This window comes from Anoplopoma fimbria, chromosome 3 (genome assembly GCF_027596085.1).
Source record: "Anoplopoma fimbria isolate UVic2021 breed Golden Eagle Sablefish chromosome 3, Afim_UVic_2022, whole genome shotgun sequence".
Taxonomy (NCBI): Eukaryota; Metazoa; Chordata; class Actinopteri; order Perciformes; family Anoplopomatidae; genus Anoplopoma; species Anoplopoma fimbria.
In genome coordinates this window covers 11,719,014-11,738,799 of record NC_072451.1, presented here as the reverse complement: position 1 = coordinate 11,738,799, position 19,786 = coordinate 11,719,014, and the positions used below count along the sequence as shown (strand labels likewise).

At 39.7% G+C, this 19,786-nt stretch overlaps 1 protein-coding gene across 3 annotated transcripts in view; it reads right to left on the bottom strand.

The window, feature by feature from the left end:
- The window catches only part of nlgn1 (neuroligin 1), a 277,347-nt gene extending 259,118 nt beyond the window's left edge, over positions 1-18,229 (bottom strand). The window contains exons 1-2 of one of the 3 annotated variants that reach the window (XM_054624197.1): positions 17,803-17,923; positions 5,240-5,254 (exon numbers count right to left, since the gene is read on the bottom strand). In XM_054624197.1, coding sequence (XP_054480172.1) covers positions 5,240-5,254; positions 17,803-17,908 — 121 coding nt within the window. In that variant the 5' untranslated portion in view covers positions 17,909-17,923. Of the gene's footprint in view, positions 1-5,239; positions 5,255-17,802 lie in introns of all 3 variants that reach the window. The other 2 variants (XM_054624195.1, XM_054624196.1) reach the window with 2 other exon arrangements.
- Positions 18,230-19,786: the final 1,557 nt, after the last annotated feature.

The window sequence follows — 19,786 nt, the reverse complement described above, 5'->3', positions numbered from 1 at the left end:
ATGACTTATGAAGAAACTTTCATAAACAATAATAAAATAGCTATATAGAACAAAATTAACATAAAAAAAAAGTTTATTTAGATTACTGCAGGAAAACTATAGATAGCGTAAATGTATAAACAAACTTGAACTTGAAAAGGCTGGATGTGTGACTGGAATACCAACTAATGGATTTTTCCTTTATTGTATGTTTTTACTGGTCATCATAAAGGGCCAGTGGGCATGGTTTTTAATTATACAATCTATTTTCTGTTTACAAAGTGGCCTCATGTTGCCCAGTGATGCAATTAGAGTGCAATAGGCTGAACCAATCACTGTTGGGAATTCTTTATCAGAGAAGTTCAGCATATTAGCGGCCAGTGGAACAGTAACTTGTTTTCACTATATACTGTGTAATAAGCCAGTCATCACCCAGTTGCTGGCTGCAGACACAGCAGCATGTTTGTTTCATCACTGTTGCAGCTCAATGTTATTGAGAGACCCGTTTTTAGCTTCGAACAAAGTCGAATGCTCGCAGTAATCACATTTCAGTTTGATTCCACTGAACTGACCCTCACCTCCTCCACTCCATCACAGCGATCTATGTCAGCAGTCTGTCTACAGATGTTGCTTGATTTGAATATTTCTTCTTCAGGCATTCGTATCATTCCCCTGCTATGCAGAGACACCACAGGTGAATATGAAAGAAAAATTACAAATATAAATAGAAACTTATCCAGTTGATTACTTGCAGAAAGACAATTATTTTTGGTACGAAAAGTTTTCCGTAATTGCATGTTTTAATATGCAAATGAAGCACTGTCTTATTAAAATGTGCTAATTTGCATAAATGTCCAGAGCATAAACCTGATGAAGCCAGGTTCAATCATTCTGTTGATGTATTGGAGTCAAAGGTTTTTACAAAGGGAATTTTGGATATCTCTTTATAAAACAGAAAACTGTCAAAAGAAAAAAATATATATTTTAGTAATAATATGTTCTATAAATCAACCTTAGAATGATATCTGGACAAACCCTTCTGTTAAAAACACTTATAATATAGATGGGAATAAAAGTGAAAAGTTTGGTGAATGTAAGTGGACTGTACTTGTATGGTAATGGGCTGTACTTGTATAGCGCTTTACTAGTCTTCCGACCACTCAAAGCACTTTTACATTACTAATCATTCACCCATTCACACCCATTCATACACTGATAACAGGAGCTACCATGCAAGGTGCCACCTGCCCATCAGGACCCTAACTAACATTCATATACATACATACACCGCAGGAACAGCCTGAAATGTTGTTTTTTAAAACTTGAAAAGAGACACGTCATTCTATAAATTAACTCGAAGTTCTCATTCAAAGTCAAGCCGAAAACAAAGCTGTCTTAAGTAATATAAAACTTGACAACTGGCGATACATCAAAATCACAAACCTGAACTAAAAGTGAATACACAAAGTATACAGACAGGGAGAGACATGAGACAGACAGAGAGGCATTGATTAATGTCAGGACTGGTCCATTGTAGAGCACCTTTGGAGTGAATATGACTGCAGGGCTTTAAATGATTTATGTAGTCATGCAACAGCAAATTACATATCTCATTACTTCTCATTGTGGCAATAAGCCGTTCTGTCACTCTTCTGTATTTGTTAGTGCAGCACATAAATATTACAGATGAGACACGAGGTAGCAATTTGGGAGAGAGCTAATGACTTTTCATCTGCTCATGCGTGAGTGAACCGCAAACAGAGACTGGAGGACGGAGACCGAAGGTGGACAGGAAGAACAGTACATTTCAAAATAAAATTGTTTTACATATCTAAAGTCGGGCTGCACGGTGGTGTAGTGGTTAGCACTGTCGCCTCACAGCAAGAGGGGCCCGGGTTCAATTCCCGGGCCAGACAACCTTCTGTGTGGAGTTTGCATGTTCTCCCCGTGTCAGCGTGGGTTCTCTCCGGGTTCTCCGGCTTCCTCCCACAGTCCAAAGACATGCAGCTTAGGTTAATTGATGACTCTGAAATTGCCTGTAGGTGTGAATGTGAGCGTGAGTGGTTGTCTGTCTCTATATGTCTGCCCTGTGATAGGCTGGCGACCTGTCCAGGGTGTACCCTGCCTTCGCCCATTGACAGCTGGGATCGGCTCCAGCACCCCCGCGACCCTTAACTGGATAAGCGGTTACGGAAGATGGATAGATGGATATCTAAAGTCTTCAGACCAAAAATCAAGATCATCAGACAGTGAGATGTGACGAGCTATGCGATTCCACAGAGTGGATGCTGCTTAGCTTCATCCAGCAGAACTAATCTGTTTTCAAAAGGGCTTATTTATAAGGCAATGACACTAATGAAGGACATTTTGACAGCATTACAGCTCATTCACTCTCTCTTGAAACTGAAGATGTATCCTATATGAGACAGCCTTGCTGTATAAACATCATGAACATGAGACATGGCACTTAATGAACTTTACTTATGCTTAGGCAAATATTCAGAGATTCATTTAAGACCTTTTTTGTGCACATTACACAAAAACAGGTCAACGTACTTTAAGCCTTTTGATTACAGACATAGTAAAGCTCTTGTCTGAAAGGAAGTTATTTTCTCTTGGAGTTTAAAGTCAAATGTAGTCTAAGTGATATTGAGCCACATTTAAAGATGCACAATAAAATGTTGAAAGCATCTATTTGTAATAGTTTTAAAGGTTATTCAAGTGATTCAGCATTGCTCTTCCTTGAGTGTGGGGAATCACGGTAGAAAGATTTAAAAATGAACTTTTCAAATTTAAGCGAAATAGGCGGACATATCAGAATTTTTAGTGTCTTATAAGGGTCAAACTACAAAGACAATAGAACAAAATCAAAAGGAAATAAGGCAAGTCAACGTGAATGTTTTCCTTCTTGTTTTCTGCTGCAACAAGATTATAAAAATACTGTGTAAAACTCTCAAGAATGTGTTAACTTGACTCTGCAGCAATGCCAAGCCAAGAGAAAGTGTGCACTCACAACTCATTAGGTCTTTTGTATGTCAATAGCCACCGCGCTGCTTCTACCACACCTCTCCCTGTCTCATTACCAAGCCAAGGTGACACCTTGAATCCAACATACACGCCATCTGGCCGGGCATCACCTTGTCCATTTACCTTACCATGCACAGACCCAAACAAATGCTCCACCGTGAATATGCACAGGAAAATCTGAAACTTCTACATATGTATGAACACACGCATGTACTTCTGTCATTCCAGTAGCTGTCTACCTCTGAGCAGAATGCAATGGGAGGAACAGGGATACGGTGAAGCCAGGAACGTACACTGATTAATATGGATTTATTTGTTGCTTACCTGTAATAATGCTAACTTTGCAACACACTAGTGCCAGTTGGGACATTTTGCTGCTACTGCACTGTAAAATGCTGATTTCACATGACTTTGCAATGCCAACAAGCCCTGTGAAGAACCAGGTAGCTGTGAGTCTGTATGTTTCTGTGGGTTCATTGGACCTGGGAATGATGCCAGCGTTACGGCGTGCAGCCTGCTCTATTCCTCCATAAACAATAACATCACAGCATAATTAAAGGAATGTGGCAGCCCCCTAACATCAGTGTTCATAGTCTTCTGCACCAGAATATGCTTGTTGGGGGGCTGCAGGATCCCATGTAGCACAGAATATCACAACAACATTGGAGGATGGCTTCCTGTTTCCATAAATAAACAGAATATCTATTGGATGTAGGAGAAAGTCAGACATCTTGACCTGCTTTTCAAAGATCTCAATATGATTTGACATGCTATGCTAATGCTATCACAACAGTCACATGTACTGAGTGAAGACAGCTTGCAGAGTAAAAAGGTACAGAAAATAATTCTATGTTTGCCAGTGTTTGCACCACTGAATGTCAGGGTTCTTTGCAGCATGCTCAAAGTCTTTCACATTCTTGGAGTTAATCTTGAGGAAATATGCAGACTGTCTAACCAGTTAGCTCTTTGGTGTAGTAACCGTGTAATGGTCAGAACATCGGTAGCTGTTTCAGCTGTGTTTATTCAGTGTAAAGTGCACTTCAGTGCTTCTGAGATGATGCAAAACTTGCTTCTACATGAACGCAGCAAACCCATAACGCTGCATCATTAGCATGCACACTCGCCAGCTAAATAATTAACAGCTACAGAAGGGAATGTTCAACAAAATGTTCTCTTGCCTCCAAAAATAGATTGATCAAAAGATAGTGAGTTTAAGTGTGAAAATCATTATTCTGCTTCTGCATGGCATTACTGTCACTTGAGAGGGCTTTCTTGTCTTTATTTATTTGCTGCTAAAGGGTCACTACTGTCAAATCAACATCATTCCAGTACTGTGACATTTTTATGACAGTTCTTATTTGTTGTGTCAGAACTGGATTCCTACTGTGTCTGGTAGGAGTGGGGAATATGGCGCTGTATTGTACATGACAATTTATTTTATTATTTTTAACATACACTGAGGGTCAGCTGACATTTTTAAATAAAAAGTGTCATAGGAAAAAAAAATTCAATGTATCATTTCACATTTGTCATTATTTCATCACAACTAGCAGGTTGTTTTTTCCTGCTTGTGTGGCGGTGGTTGAGGTAGTTACTGCGTGCCCCAGTAAATGTTCTAATGATGGGCCCCACTGCATGCTCATATGTTGGGCACCAGTGCACGTTCTTATGACACTCCCTAGTGCATGTTCCTATGACGGGCCCTAGTGCACGCTCTTATGACGGGCCCCAGTGCATGCTCTCATGATGGGCCCCAGTGCACGTTCTTATGACACTCCCTAGAGCATTTTCCTATGACGGGCCCTAGTGCATGCTCTTATGACGGGCCCCAGTGCGCGTTCTTTTGACGGGCCCTAGTGCATGCTCTTACGACGGGCCCTAGTGACCCTTCTTATGACGGGCCCCAGTGCACGCTCGTTACTAGTTATGAAGCGCACACAGACACCATATCTGTATAGATTTTTTTAAACTGAGGTAAGACAATCTTAGAAATGAAGGTCAAATTCAATGGGCCACTAAAGTTACTCTAATACTTATGTCTTTAAATTACCTTCATAAGCAAAAACGACCATCAGCAAGAAGATTGTCTATTTCTATATAATTATTCCTATTGCTTGTCATCGCTCAAAAATCTACACATAATCAAAGTTTCTCATGGTAAGTTTGACCTGTAATTGCCACGGGTGGTTTTATCATTTATACAATTTTAATTTCTATGCAACAATTTATTGACTCTTATTTACACCGACTATATGTACTTCTTCTTACTTTGTCCCTTTTTCAATTTAAGGTGCACCTTATTTTGCCACTACGGCACATTGCTGACTCAACAAGCACATACCTCACACCAATACTGATCAAAACCAAGTATGTGGTACAAGATAAACAATGTTGTACCTCATCCAATAACCCTCATTTCCTTTCTCCTGCCGTTGGTGTGCATGAGCTAACATTATTGTTCACAGTTTGTTTACAGCTGCCTCTCCATCATCATTGAGGCAAATAGCTTCATGCATTACATAGTTTGTACTGCCGTTTTGGAAAGAGCCGCCATAAATAATGACTAGGAATGAAATGGAAACTATGGGTAAAGCTGTTACTTTTCACCCCGCCGTGTCTATCTGCGCTGTGCACAATGTGCTGCGTCTGAAATATACATGAGGCAAAATGTGTCCCCTCTATGGCTGCAGCGACAGAGCGCTAAAGAAAAGCAGGAGCAAGAATAACAAATTGATTTTTTTTGGGGTGGCGAGATGAATCTCTGAAATGGGGCAATGTTATGATATTTGTATCCCTGCCTCTTTGTGCAGTTGCTGTTGCTGTAATTTGTGGAAGTACAATGGCTGGTTTTGGCGGTGTGCCGAAGGTTCAAATGCCCTTCATTTAATATTCTGGAAAGAAAAAGAATAAGCTGCTTATTTATTTATTGTAATGCAAGTGTCATGAATATGTATAAGCAGCTATCAATGCTGTCACCTTGAGCAGGGTTGCATGTGTTTATGTGAGTGTGAGTGTGGGTGTGGGTGTGTGCATGTCTGGATTTAGGTGGCTGGATGCTTGGGTGTGTGTAACTATTTGAAAAAAAACTAAAGGTTGTAAAACTGTTTATACAACCAGCCAAGGTCATACTCTCTGACCAGGTAACACACAGATTCATCATTTGATGTTTTTAACAGTGAATTGTTGAATTTAGACAATATTCCTCTGCCTTTGAGTGATCTTGGACATGCTTGTGTTTTATTATTATGCTGGGTACACTGAGCTGATAGCTTTTGTTTCTTTGTACATGGTAGTGATCAGGAAATTAATTTAAACTGAATTAAGATTATATGCCCCAATTGCATTTTGATTTAACCAACCCTGTCGGCAGTCAAGACCATTGATTTGATCCGTACAGCTCTGCTACAACTACATTGTGGTTAAGCTTGGGGAATGCATTGTGGCTGTGTTCACACTTAATGCAAAAAGACCTTTCAATGCAATTACATACGAAGAAAAATACCTGTCTTCACTCAGGTCCTGATGTCCTGGTGTTGTTGAATCAAAAAGAAGTGGGAGATAATTATTGTTGCCGCCTGTGTTACCTAAATGTGTACGGAGACAGGCCTCGCTGTGGTATAAACACTAAAGTCACTGTCGCATTTATGCCTGAAGTTGATGAAGGTATTTTGGGTGTTGATAGAGAAGATACAATGTATGCCCTGATTGATCCAAACTCCATTCTGAAAACAAACATTTCACAAAGCATTAATTGAGACTTTTTACAAAAAAGCTTTTTGTACCAATTATAGTCAAATCTGTTCATTTTGGTGTCATACATCCGTATTAAACCAGATTAAATAAATCAACGTGTGATTTACTAGATAATGTGAATGGCCTCTGGATTATGTTATGAACTCAGACGTCATTGAGTTTTCTGTAATCAGGTAAATAAAAATAACACAAGACTTGCGTTTGGGTTCTCAGAGACTCCTGCTATAAACTATGATTAATAAAAATGTAATTAAACTCTATAGCTCTTTATCTGTAATTGATGCTGACATAACCTTTTTCCCATAAATGCACCACCCAAATCCAAAATAAGTCTCTTTGAAATTCTGTTCCATTCTTTTATTTATAGTATTTAGTTATCTTTGAGTTTGGTGTAATGTGGAGTTGGAACTCATTGGACAGATGTAGTGAGTTACTCTCTGTAAAAGAAAATAAATATATATATGTTCATGCATAACCCATACAACGCAAAGCATGGCATATGCATCCTATTTTGTTTTAACACAATTTGTTTTACATATTTAGACACCTTCATTTAATATAGACGCCCTTTTTTTGGCAAATGGTTGATTTTGAAATAACTATTATTTTAAGATAAACGTTGTTCTGTGGGACCCCAAACTGTGTGTTAGTGATATCATTCAGAGGCTGCTGGTGGCGGCCTTCTGTAATATTCAAGGAGTGTTAGATATAGTAATGAAATCAATCATCACTCAAAGTTAACAGAACATTTCTGTATTTTCAAACACTGTACAATGTGCATTTAAGCCAATATAGCTGTTCAAATGGTTTCTACATTGTTAACATGATAAATGAAAATCAACTTAAGTCACTTTCTTAAAAGGGCAGGAAGGACATAAAGGACTTTTCTTGTCTTAGTGTGCACTGAAAGGCCTGACTGATTCTGCTCCAAATAAAGATACAGTTAAGGGGAAACCGATGTCTCTGAATCACTTAAGGATCAACTGATGCATGTTTTGATGATGATTCTGTTGACATGCACACGATAATCAAGACTTAAGGGAACACTTTAAAATGTTTGGAAGTAGTAGGCTGACTATATGAGAGCCCAGTGAATACAAAATGTTGGCACATTAATCACTTTGCTTCAAAATATCTGGTTCTGCTCTCTGTTCTTGCTCAGTGCCATTTCTGCCAGTTCCCAATCTCACAATCATTTATTAGATCATTAATGATAGTGACATCTCTAGTTAATAATTTTAAATTGAAGAAGAGCATTAGCTCAAAATGTAACTGGATGTGCTAATAAATTTCACTTAAACTGTTTAACTCGACGGTCCAAGTACCGTTTCAACTCTTTAGGCCTAGTTTGAAAAAAATTCCATTGGAAGATGATCTATTTATAGAAGATATTAATGCAACACTGTTTTGAAAACATGGATTATTCAGCTATCAGAATATGTGAAATGTTGTCAAATTTTTCTCTTATTACTAACTATTCAAACAACAATAAAAGATAGAAAGATAGATACAAGATACAAATTCAACCTTCTTAATTATACGAGCAAGTTCTGTTAAAAAAAATATTATGCTTAGCATCACTGGACAGTAGAAATTCCAAGCTTTGTAAAGCACCTGAAAGCACCTCAAAACGAAACACACAGCAGCGAAGTAGTCAACCTTCACAAGTGAGTGAGTTGTTGATCTTAGTACTTAATACAGCAACAAGTTTGATTTGATTATATTCTCCTAATTTAGGGGATTCTTATGATATCTGTTTGAGCCCTGTGAGCTTTTGCTTTCTCCTTTACTCTTTTATAGCATGGAGCTCTTTGGTCATATATTGTTTAATACTATTGCACATGGCCATATGGAAAGTGTTTTCAAGTGAAACTTACAGTAAACAACCAAGATGGAAACTGTTAACACAGCAAAAACATGGGAGGAGTTTATCTCTATGAATTGTATCATATATGTTGTATTTAAGTGTATTTTCATCAAATGTAAAGTCCTCGTTGTAGTAGTAGAGTATAACAAGACATTAAGTTGCATCAATATCCATTGATCTTAATTATCATAGTGATATCGCCCTTGACATTTAGATTATATACTAGGCAAGGATAAAAATCTTAATTTTTATTGCATCTCCATTAACTCTGAAATGGTAATAAAAATGTTAAGCTTCGTACCTTTCAAAGGAGACCAAAAATATGCATCGGCCTTATGGTTGAGCAGCTATTCCTGATTCATTTTGTGTATTCCATTTTAGGCAATGTATATTCCAAGGACCTTTATTTATATTTTCATTACTTTTTCTTTTTGTCCAGCACCTGTCTACGTTTTTGGCTGTGTAGACGACTTAACATTGTTTCCGCAAACACACACACACACACACACACACACACACACACACACACACACACACACACACACACACACACACACACACACACACACACACACACACACCTATCACAACACACTACCTTGAGAGGAAACACCAGCATGTAGAAGTTAAGTTGTGAGTAGAGGTGACAGAGACCCTCAGGGAACCAAACACAAACAACGGGCCATGCCTATTCTTGCCTCTATTTCCTCCACTCTGTTTGCGTCTTTGTGTGCATGTGTGTGCGGCCATCCCTCAGGATCCTCCTTCAACAACTACAAAACTGGGTCAAACCTTGAGAAAAAGGAGAGAATAAGACAGGAGCAGGAGAAAAGGACAGTGAGGGAAAGTGAGATGTGGGAGGGTGAATAGGTCAGGACGGATAGAAAGACAGAGACAGACGCGAGGGAAAAGGCCAACCTGTGCAGAGGGAGATCAGATGGAGAGAAAGAGACACATGAAGAAGAAAGAGATGAGGGAGACAGGGAGTCATGAACGGAAACAGTGAAAAATTCACCCTCTATGAAGTTGCCTGCATCTGCTAAAATTCACATTAACAATGGAGCTTCTATTCTAAACCCCTCCGGAATGGCAAATCACAGGGAAATTTCAGAATAATGCAACGTGTTGAAATATTTCCGGGACTATTTGAGATATTAAACAGCTTGTACAAGCGCTGGGAAATGGCCTAGTTTGCAGTTAAGTGTCCTAGTTCGGGTTTTAAAAGCCCAATGCTTAATTCAACATGAAGTAAACAGAAAGGGAGTTCCAACCCCCCGAAGAGACACCTTAAAGAGTCTTTTTTTTCCTTCTTTGTTTTACAAGGTCTGACAGCCTTGAAGGGTGAGCAGTTGATTCCATGGAACCCACAAGCAGTATGCTTTGAGACCCAGTACTCAGACAGCAGCTGGAATAGGCAGTCATCCATATCCTGGCTGCAGTTTCATATTTAAGGTAAGGTACGAGAGTATTTTTTAAGTCTGGGTATTAAAGTCTTAGCTTTTTTTTCAGTTTAGTTTTAATCAATGAAAACAGTTTTAGTAAACAGATTATATTGAACCTTTCAGTCGATCTAGTCTATCTTAAATATCTCATGTTGTTGTCATTGCTAACTTTAACTTAAGTAAGTAAATTACTCCTGACTGAGCTTTTGTGCTGCCTGTATAGTCCTGATATGGCGCAGGCAGCACAGGACATACATCTGCTGCATTGGAAAACAAATATATATATATATTATTTTTTTCCCATGTCCTATTCTTTTTTAAATTTGGGTAAAGATTTTATTTTTTAAACTGTATTTAATTGCTTATTGATATAGTCATAGTTTAATGACGTTGGTGTCATCACCTCGTCTTATTCGTGGAAAAAAGGACGCTGAGGAGATATTTTTCCAAATGTTCTTTATTGTAATTAACACTGGTGAGCTGAGGACATGACTGAGTTTGTACTAGGTGAGATTTTTTGGGAGTTAAATACCACAAACTACTGTTAAACAGCAGGAATGCTCTGTATTTCATTTACATGGCCTCAATGATCTTTCTAAAACGTCATCATCACATTATAATGATATTGTGGTTTTGTGCACACACAGACTCCAAATAAACGAGACGGTATCCAGCACTGCCAGTCCTGATGGATATCACATGTTTACATGTGTTTCCTCTCTGAGCTGCAGCTCTGCTCAGACATCAACACAGCTGACGGCTTGTTTCCAGAAAGCAGTTCATCTTTCAGCGCACTGACTTTTGTCGCTAGCTGCTAAAATGTCATAGAAGTGCGTTGACACTGAAACAACTAAATCTAGCATGCTTAAATATAGAACAGCGTCATGACAAGCTGCTATGCCAGCTCCAATCCAATGAATTATTAAAAGCAACTCTGATATTCTCACCCTGTTCTGTCCTGATGTAGTCCATTTGATATGAATATCATCATCTTAATATATTCAATAATCTTTATTGAAAGTGTTTTGATTTGTACAATATGACTGTCCTTCATCCTCTTGCATGGACTTCTGCATCAGCTTGTGTTTTTTCATTTACCAATATTGCCTTTTGACAACCTGCAGGGTTGAGGCATCAACATTCCACGCCAGCAGTCAGCTGTTGGTTAAGTGAAGACAGTAGTAGTAAAAGTACGGAACCAGCAAGAAGAGAGCAAAATGATCCAAAGACAGCAATAAGATAGATAGCTTATTAGAGCGACTGGTCTTTTTCTACCTGTTTTAGATTCCTGAATTATCAGTGTATATTTTCCGTTGTACTTCTTTATCAATGCTAGATTGATTAACAAAGTTATTGTATCTACAGGCCTCTCAATTCATACATAAAAGCTTTTGTAAACAGGAAAATTAATTTTCTGCATCAATATGAACCAGCTACAGAATTCCTTTTTTCAGAACCAAAGTACAAACTACATCATTTTGTAGTTTTAATGCCATCCTTCGATAAAAAATGAATGTCCAACAGAGCCATGACAGATGTGTAGCAATGATTTTCACTTATATGCGAGTCATAAAATTGTGTCTGATCTCACAGCATAAATTACTTTTTTCCCTTTCAAGCATGTTTCTGTGTCATTCATTTTTTAAAACATTTGTTCAGTTAGCTGTCATCCGTGAGAAGTGAGGTTCTATTGCATTTTTTTCAGTCTTCAAAATGAATGCATGCTGCAGGGAGAGAGAAGACCAACCGTAGTGCAGCTACCACAGATCTCATTACAGAGACCGCTCTCCCAGCATGTGATAACTTAATGACCGTACTCCATCCAGACACATCAAAAACACTACTTTAACCACAGAAGGCTCCTTTGAACCAGCATGGCACCGGACGGTACAATAGTCCTGATGAGTCCCACAGCAATTACACTCTGCGTCACTCACTTTCACTGTCTCTCTCTCTCTCTGTGTCCTGGTCTCACTTTGTTTTGTCCTTCTGACTCTAACATTACTCTATGTCTGCCTCGTCTTGCTGCTCTTCAACGCTGCCCATTATCTGGCTCTCTACATGATGTCCCTTTTAACCTTGGTTCTCTTTGTTTCTTGTGGACGTTGCCATGGTCTTGTGGTCAGATTCATTAATACAAAATGTATATACTATCAAGGAAACAATGTATCCTCACACAACAGTGAGTAAGATATCTTGAAGTTATTTTGTTATTTTTTTGTGTGTTTTCCAAGGAATGACTGGAAACACGAAATGTAGTGCCACTGCAGTCATTTTGGTAGGTATAGCTACGAACAGTGTGTGAGAACAGCCTGATGAAAATGGTCCACTTCCAGTTCTCTGTTGTACTGTCTAAATAATTGCTCAACCTTTTCAAGAATTGATCGATGGCTCTTTAAGATCATTGGGAACGTTGGAAGCATGAGTTCTGATTCATCACCCAGAAAATAAATCTTAGGTTCTAAATAATCCCTCATGGTGATTTGGTCCCTGCAGCTCCATGACGTCCGTTTCCCTTTGGACAAATACTATTTTTGTTGCTCCCATATCAAATCAGTTCTATTAACTTTTAGACAACAAAACAGAATCAATTGTGTCACTGAGTGTTTCATTAAAAAATGAAAAAAACAGAGCACGGTTGATTTGAGTCCCTACCACACTTTAACTCTTTCAACCTAATTCGGTTACCTAATGCATCACTTTGGCTGCACACATCTAGCCATGAAATGACCCTGTCACTCACCATGATCTGTCCACTCACACATGCACCACTGACAACACTTTGTGCTACTGTGTTACTGATAAAGACTGAACTGAAAGTATCCACAGAAATGGGCTTTGCCACTGTAAAGGAAACCTCCAGAATGCTGTAGAACTGACTGTAGATTCCCCAAAGACTGTATGATTACCAGTAGGGCCTCTGTGTGATTCTAAATAATTGCTACTAGACAGACATGACTCCACTGACTAAAAGCTAACTTATATAATTAACTGATTTTGTCTCCATAAGAATCCTTGTGTATTGACTCAATCACATCATGGAAACATGGTAATACAATACGGCCTCAATACGTAGGTACACATCATATCCTGCTGACAACTCTATCGTGAGACAAAAATGTCATGATGATTCTAAAAAACCCTGAAACCACTTTTACATTTTTAAATCCAATGCCAAATAAAAGGGCTAAGGTTAAATAAAGGTCTGTAACACACACTCCAATATCCTGCTGCAACCTCTACATTGCTACATATAGGGCACACTACTTCCTTTATTAGCACTGAAGGTTGGCACTGGAAGTAAATCGTGAGGTGCAAAATCCAATAAAGTTGTAATTCTCAGGTATGAACACCTGCTTTGAATGTTATCAGCCAATGGATAAAAGCGTCTGCTAAATGACTGTAATGTAATGTAATGTAATGTAATGTAATGTAATTAAATTGCCTTCATGAGTTGCCATAGGAGCATGGATTTCAAGTGTGACCGCCCTACTCAACCTAGACATTGGGTTTCGGTAAGCATTTGCCCTCTATTGGAAAACTGGATCGCCACGTGGAGGTCATGAATTCGAAAACAAATATATTTATTTGTTTTCCAATGCAGCAGATGTATGTCCTGTGCTTCCTGCGCCATTTCAGGACTATACAGGCAGCACAAAAGCTCAGTCAGGAGTTATTTACTTACTTAAGTTTAAGTTAGCAATGACAACAAAATGAGATATTTAAGATAGACTAGATTGACTGAAATGTTCAATATATCTGTTGACTAAAACTGTTTTCACTGATTAAAACTAGACTGAAAAATGTCCTTTTATCTTTGACTAAGCTAAGACTTGAATACCCAGACTTTAAACGTTGGTTGACGTACAGTATTTAAGTAGTTTGTGTAAAGTCGCATAAGCTATGTTAACCTAACCATGTAGTTTTGTTTCAAATCACAATATGAACCACATTTTCTAATTTTGAATGAGGGTGCAGTTTGCCTATTTTGCTCTGTCTGAAGCATTATAATGGAAGTGATAACAGCTGATAACACCATGGGCTGAAAACATTCAAACTAATGTTATCCCAGGCTGGCACAGACCACGACAGAGTGAAATTATGAAAAATGACATTTTTTATACCACCTTATGTTTTTAACTAGATGTCATAAAATGTGACCATCTGCTTGGAAGGATTCATCTGGCAGGCTGCTCAGTGATCATGCACAGCTTCATCAGCGTGTTCTTAGCAGACAGGTGTGAAAGCTCCCGTGTTCCTGGTGTAACATTGGAGCAAAACAAGTCCTTTATTTAACGGTTTACAAGCAAACAGCAGCTTGTACCCCTTCTCTGGGATTACGGCTTCAGATAATATGTTGTTCATAAATACCAATGCTATATTGTATAGTCATTCCAAAACATGTCAGCCATATTAGCTACTGTACAATTAACCTAAAATACCTACTACAATGTAGTATTTTAAAGTCCAGATAGATAGCTGTTACTTTAAGTCTGCAAATAGAAGCCAATGTTATTGTTTTTCTTTTTTTAACTTGAATTCAAAAAAAACATCTTCCATATAGTGAAGAATAATTCTCAGATTCCCTTCCAACCAAGCTGTAGGTAGCTGATGGATGCTACATTCCTACCGCATAGTTTGCACTGCCTGGATTTAAAAAAGCATCATTAGGGACCAAGACCTCTCCTGCTCCGGTGTTCCCCATTTACTTATGCCTGTGTGTGAATATGATTTTAGTGTGATTGTGTGTTTATTTTTGCACCTGCATGTGCATTCACATCATTTTCATACTCTGAAGTATTCAGTTCCCTGTAAGCATCTATACTTATTGTGTTTTTATCAGGTCCTTTAATGTGTCATCCTTCTGATCTGGCTAAACAAATGTTGAAAAAATATATAATCATGAATGTTTTGACTTATGCGATATGATTCGCAATATTAGAGGGAATGATGCAGGGATCTGAACTAAACAGACAATTTATTTCTTTCTTTCTGTAGAATCTGATGTGCAGGACAGGACAACTCTACAGAACCACAAAATTTCATTTGAAAAGGTATTTTACTCACATTTTGCCTACTGTGATTTGAAAATTGCAGTTGTCCATATTGCGTTTTCGATCAAATGTATATTCATTATGCAGCCCTACTGTCTGTAGTAATTGTATCAAGCTTCTTATTTGTATACAAATGAGGTAGAATGAACACCACATTATGTAACAATAACTAGACAGAATGAGATAATTTTTCACTTCATTATGCAATAACAAACACATTTTCTAATATCCTGCTGCATTTTGTAATAAAGTATTAGATATTGCAGTGATGATAACAAAATGTGTGTGTTGCACTCTTTAATCGAAATGTAGCAATACATACATTATGTAATAACCAACCAAAATAAATGTCTTCAATCATGATAAATGTCATAACATTCTTACAAAATGTTGTTTTTGTGCATTCAAGCATGACTCATACTGACTCAACATTCATTTAAAAATATACAGTTAGTTATTTACATTATTATTATTGACCAAAACTACATCATGTGTCATTGTATCCTTTTGCTCTCCTCAACACATCTGCACAGGCAGAGGTAAGTGGTAACAGCTTCTACTTAACCTAACCTAACAAGGCCACAGATCTTGCTTTTTTTGTCTCTTTCTTTTTTTTTCTTTTCCTTGTTTTATAAACTAAAGCTCCATATTGTCAGGTTCTTGGTTTTATAATGGTGATTCTCCATGCTGTGTGACTAAAACGTAAGCTCCTATAATCTCCAAGTTTAAAATAATTCCCCCACTGCCCACTGTGTCTCTGTGGGTGCAATACGTCTGAGGAAAGGAGAGTTTTAAGTAGCAGTGAGGTTAGAGTGCACGTGTATCTGTAAAGTAAGTAGAGGAGGAATGTACATTAAGGTATAATGCAGCCTGCTGCCAAGAAAATGGCATTAACACCCATACCTTATCAAGGAGCAACTGTCAGCAACTGTTTCTCTCTCTCTCTCTCTCTCTCTCTCTCTCTCTCTCTCTCTCACACACACACATACACATACACACACACTCTCACACAAACATGTATACACACTTAAAGGTGTGCACACATCCAGAGAGGGAGAGGCTGGGAGACAGGGAGACAGGGAGAGAGACAGAGGGGAGGAGGAGGGCATTATCTTGATGAAACAGTGCTTGATACAGAAGCCCGGGACGACCTGGACACAGCTCTGGCTTCTTTTAATGGAGATTACACAGTCAAGGTCCAGCCTGAGCTCATCTTGTTTAACACTGCATGCCGTCTACATCACCGTGAGTGTGTGTGTGTGTGTGTGTGTGTGTGTGTGTGTGTGTGTGTGTGTGTGTGTGTGTGTGTGTGTGTGTGTGTGTGTGTGTGTGGTCTAATATGCCCCTATCTCCTCACACATCAAGCCTCATTACTGCACAGCTTCTGACCCCAGATCTGGCAGCCAATCACATCACCAAACCTTGCTGACCAATGAGAGCACCCGTGGATGGACCAGTGAGTGTGGACCAACACCACCTTGGCCGTTCCTTCGACATCACAAGGTCTACAAATCACATGGCTGATTCAGGGTTGTAGTAGCATATATGCTATTGCTAATACCTGCAGGATGTCTAATGGTTCTTACCGAAGTCAAACAAATGTTCAGTCAGAATAAGACTTCCTCCTGTGGTTTTTAAAATTGCTCTTAGATTTACCTCCAGGTAGCGTCTCTTTTAGCATTCTGAAAACCTGCAGTTGCCCCGAGTCGAGACCTGAATAATTCGTAGACCTTGATCTCATGATTGCTCTCAGCTGCACCACATGGTTCTTCTTTTTTTTTATTCCCCTCCTAGTTTCTTCTTTCTGTGGCATTGTATAGGTTGCATTCAGATCATACATACCTCCTTGTCTACATATTTTCTTGCCCGGTTTCCTGGCACATTCCTTGGATATTCTTTTGACTGTAAAATGAATAAAAGACTAAAGAATAACATGGAGGCCCTGGACGCGCAACGCACACAGGAGCTGGCATGCACACACACACACACGCATACACACACTGATACACACACATACACACACACACACACACACACACAAAGCTGAGAGGAAGGAAAGGGAGAAATAAGGACAGAGGAAAAGAATGAAACACACCAGCTCAATCAGCAGCACTCAGTCTATCAGTCGGCCAGTCAGTCATTCAGCCAGTCAGCCAAATCAATCGGTGATGGTCATGACAACGACTGTCTTGTTTAATGAACTGCAGACATTGTGGCTTGGCACAATAGGCTATGATGAGCTACAGACATTGGGAGAGGAGGGGAGGAAGTCCGCAGAGGAGAGCAAATAAGGAGATGAGGAGAAGCAATAGGAAGTGGGAGGAGGAGGTAAAGATGATAAACAGAAGGAAGAAGATAGAGGCAGCTATGGAGTGGGATGAAAGGATAAATTGGTCTCCATTGATGCCTCACACACAACCAATCACACACACTCATGTTCTATAAGCAGTGTCATGCACATTAGACATGCACAAGGTCATGCTTTCCCTCTACTGAAGGACAGACAGACAGACAGACAGACAGACAGACAGACAGACAGACAGACAGACAGACAGACAGACAGACAGACAGACAGAGACGGAAACAACACACCCTTCACTCTACCAGACTATGATGGGTTCAATCCCCTCCGCCCCACACCCCCACAATCATCCTGCCCCGGGCCCACAGGCTAACTCACCATCCTCAGTGGGGACATAGATGTTGATATAGAGGCAGTCCTCGCTCTGGTCCTGGACGTAAGTGGACACCACGTCGATGCTGTTGGTGAACCACACCGGCAGCATCACGTCCGGCAGGCGGCCCTCCACGATGCTCTGAGGGCACACCGGGGCAAAGTGTGTGGCGTTGCGGATCTCCGGCCACGACGCTGGTGGCTCGGGAGGCTGAAAGCGGTGCTCGCCGGTGGGTGGGGAAGCGTATGGGACGCCAAGAAACTGCACGACGGGACCCAGGATCTCGTTGTTGAGCTCCTTCTTAATGCCACGCAGCTTGCCGTACGTGGTGGTGACCACCGGGTCGTTCTCGTCGAGTTTCTCAGCCGACACAGCAGTCGGAGATGGCTGCAGCAGCAGCATCAGTCCCAGCCATATTAGAGAGGACACCCACCGGCTGCTGCTTAGGGAACTTTCAAGCCTTACGTATCCCATCATCCTGCTCCCACTCTTGGTAGTCTGAAGTAGCTGACAACCAGTCCTTGAATGGTGCCTCCACTGGGACATAGCTGCTACTCCTTGTTTTCAACTTGTTTGCTGCGTCCTCTCTTGTCCTTTCCCAGTAAAAAAATCCTTATTTTCTATCCCTCACTTACGCCATGCAGATGCAAACACAAACACACATCACACTAAAATCACACTCTCACACAGGCATAAGTCAGGGGGGAACTCCAGAGCAGAAGAGGTCTTGGTCGCTAATGATCCTTTTTTAAATCAAAGCAGCACAAACCATCTGGTGGAAATGTAGCAGCCATCAGTTTCCTACAGCTTGGTTGAAGGGAAATCTGAGAACAATTCTTCACAATATGGACAATATTCCTCAAAAGGGTCCTGCCAAGAATAGCAAAGATGTCATCTTTAAGCTCAACTTGTCAGAAGGTAGACAAGTGATCAGTGATGAGGGTTTCCATCATTTAGAAGTGACTGCTGTGTACAGAAGCTGGAGGATCGTGCAGTGGTTGCAGTGGGTATACTTGGAGTCTGTCCCCTGCAACAAAGAAACAAAGTTACAATCAGCATTCACAATTAGTCAGCTAATGATATTCTTAATTCAATACCTTTTATTTTCTTGCCTCCTGCGAGACATTAAAATATCAGCAATTAGTAGGATGGCCATTTGATTTGTGTTACACCCATATGCACAAGCATCAATCAGTTTAAGAGGAACATAACATCTATTTACAGCACATGATAGTAGGTTTAACAAGCAAGGTGTCTATCAGTATGCTTGGCGACAGATGTTTCCAGGTTATGGTGGAGAGACCCGGTGCTAGTGAGTGGGGATATTTTTGGGAGAGAGCCACAGACTTGGATGCATCCTCCCAGCAGTAATAAGACAGTTTAAACCACAGGCGTTGAGAATAAAAGTGAATATTGTGGCAGTTTTAAATGCAACCGCTCAGTGACAATGGAAGAAGTAGTGTGTTTTCATGTTTCCAAGCAGAAAGTCAGGACAAGGTTTTGGATGGGTAGCGTGTCAGATTATTCTCCTAATTAAATGCCTAGCCCTATCCTTAACCATACCTTTTTTTCTACATGCAACTATTGTGGTTTATGTAAGCAATAAAACAGCAAAGGAGGGATAGGAACATAATTGAAGAGAATCACTAATTTTTAGAATTGTCCAATAACAGAGTTGATGTTTTACAGTGAGGCTGAAATACAAGACAGAATGAGGATGAGGTATGTTGAATATTTTTTTGCTTCTGAAAGATTTGGAACGGAGGTCTTAAGGGGCAACACACATGTGGCATATGCTGTACATCAAATCACCAACACCTATTGGTTTCAATGTGAACCCACACATCATGTCAGAATATGCCTTCCTCCAATTTCCCAGTGTTGACATGTATCTCGTCTGGTGAGAGACATTGCTATCATAAGATGCAACACACTGCACCTGTTGCATTTATTTGCTGTTGCTGCTGCCGGAACAGAGAAAAACATTTC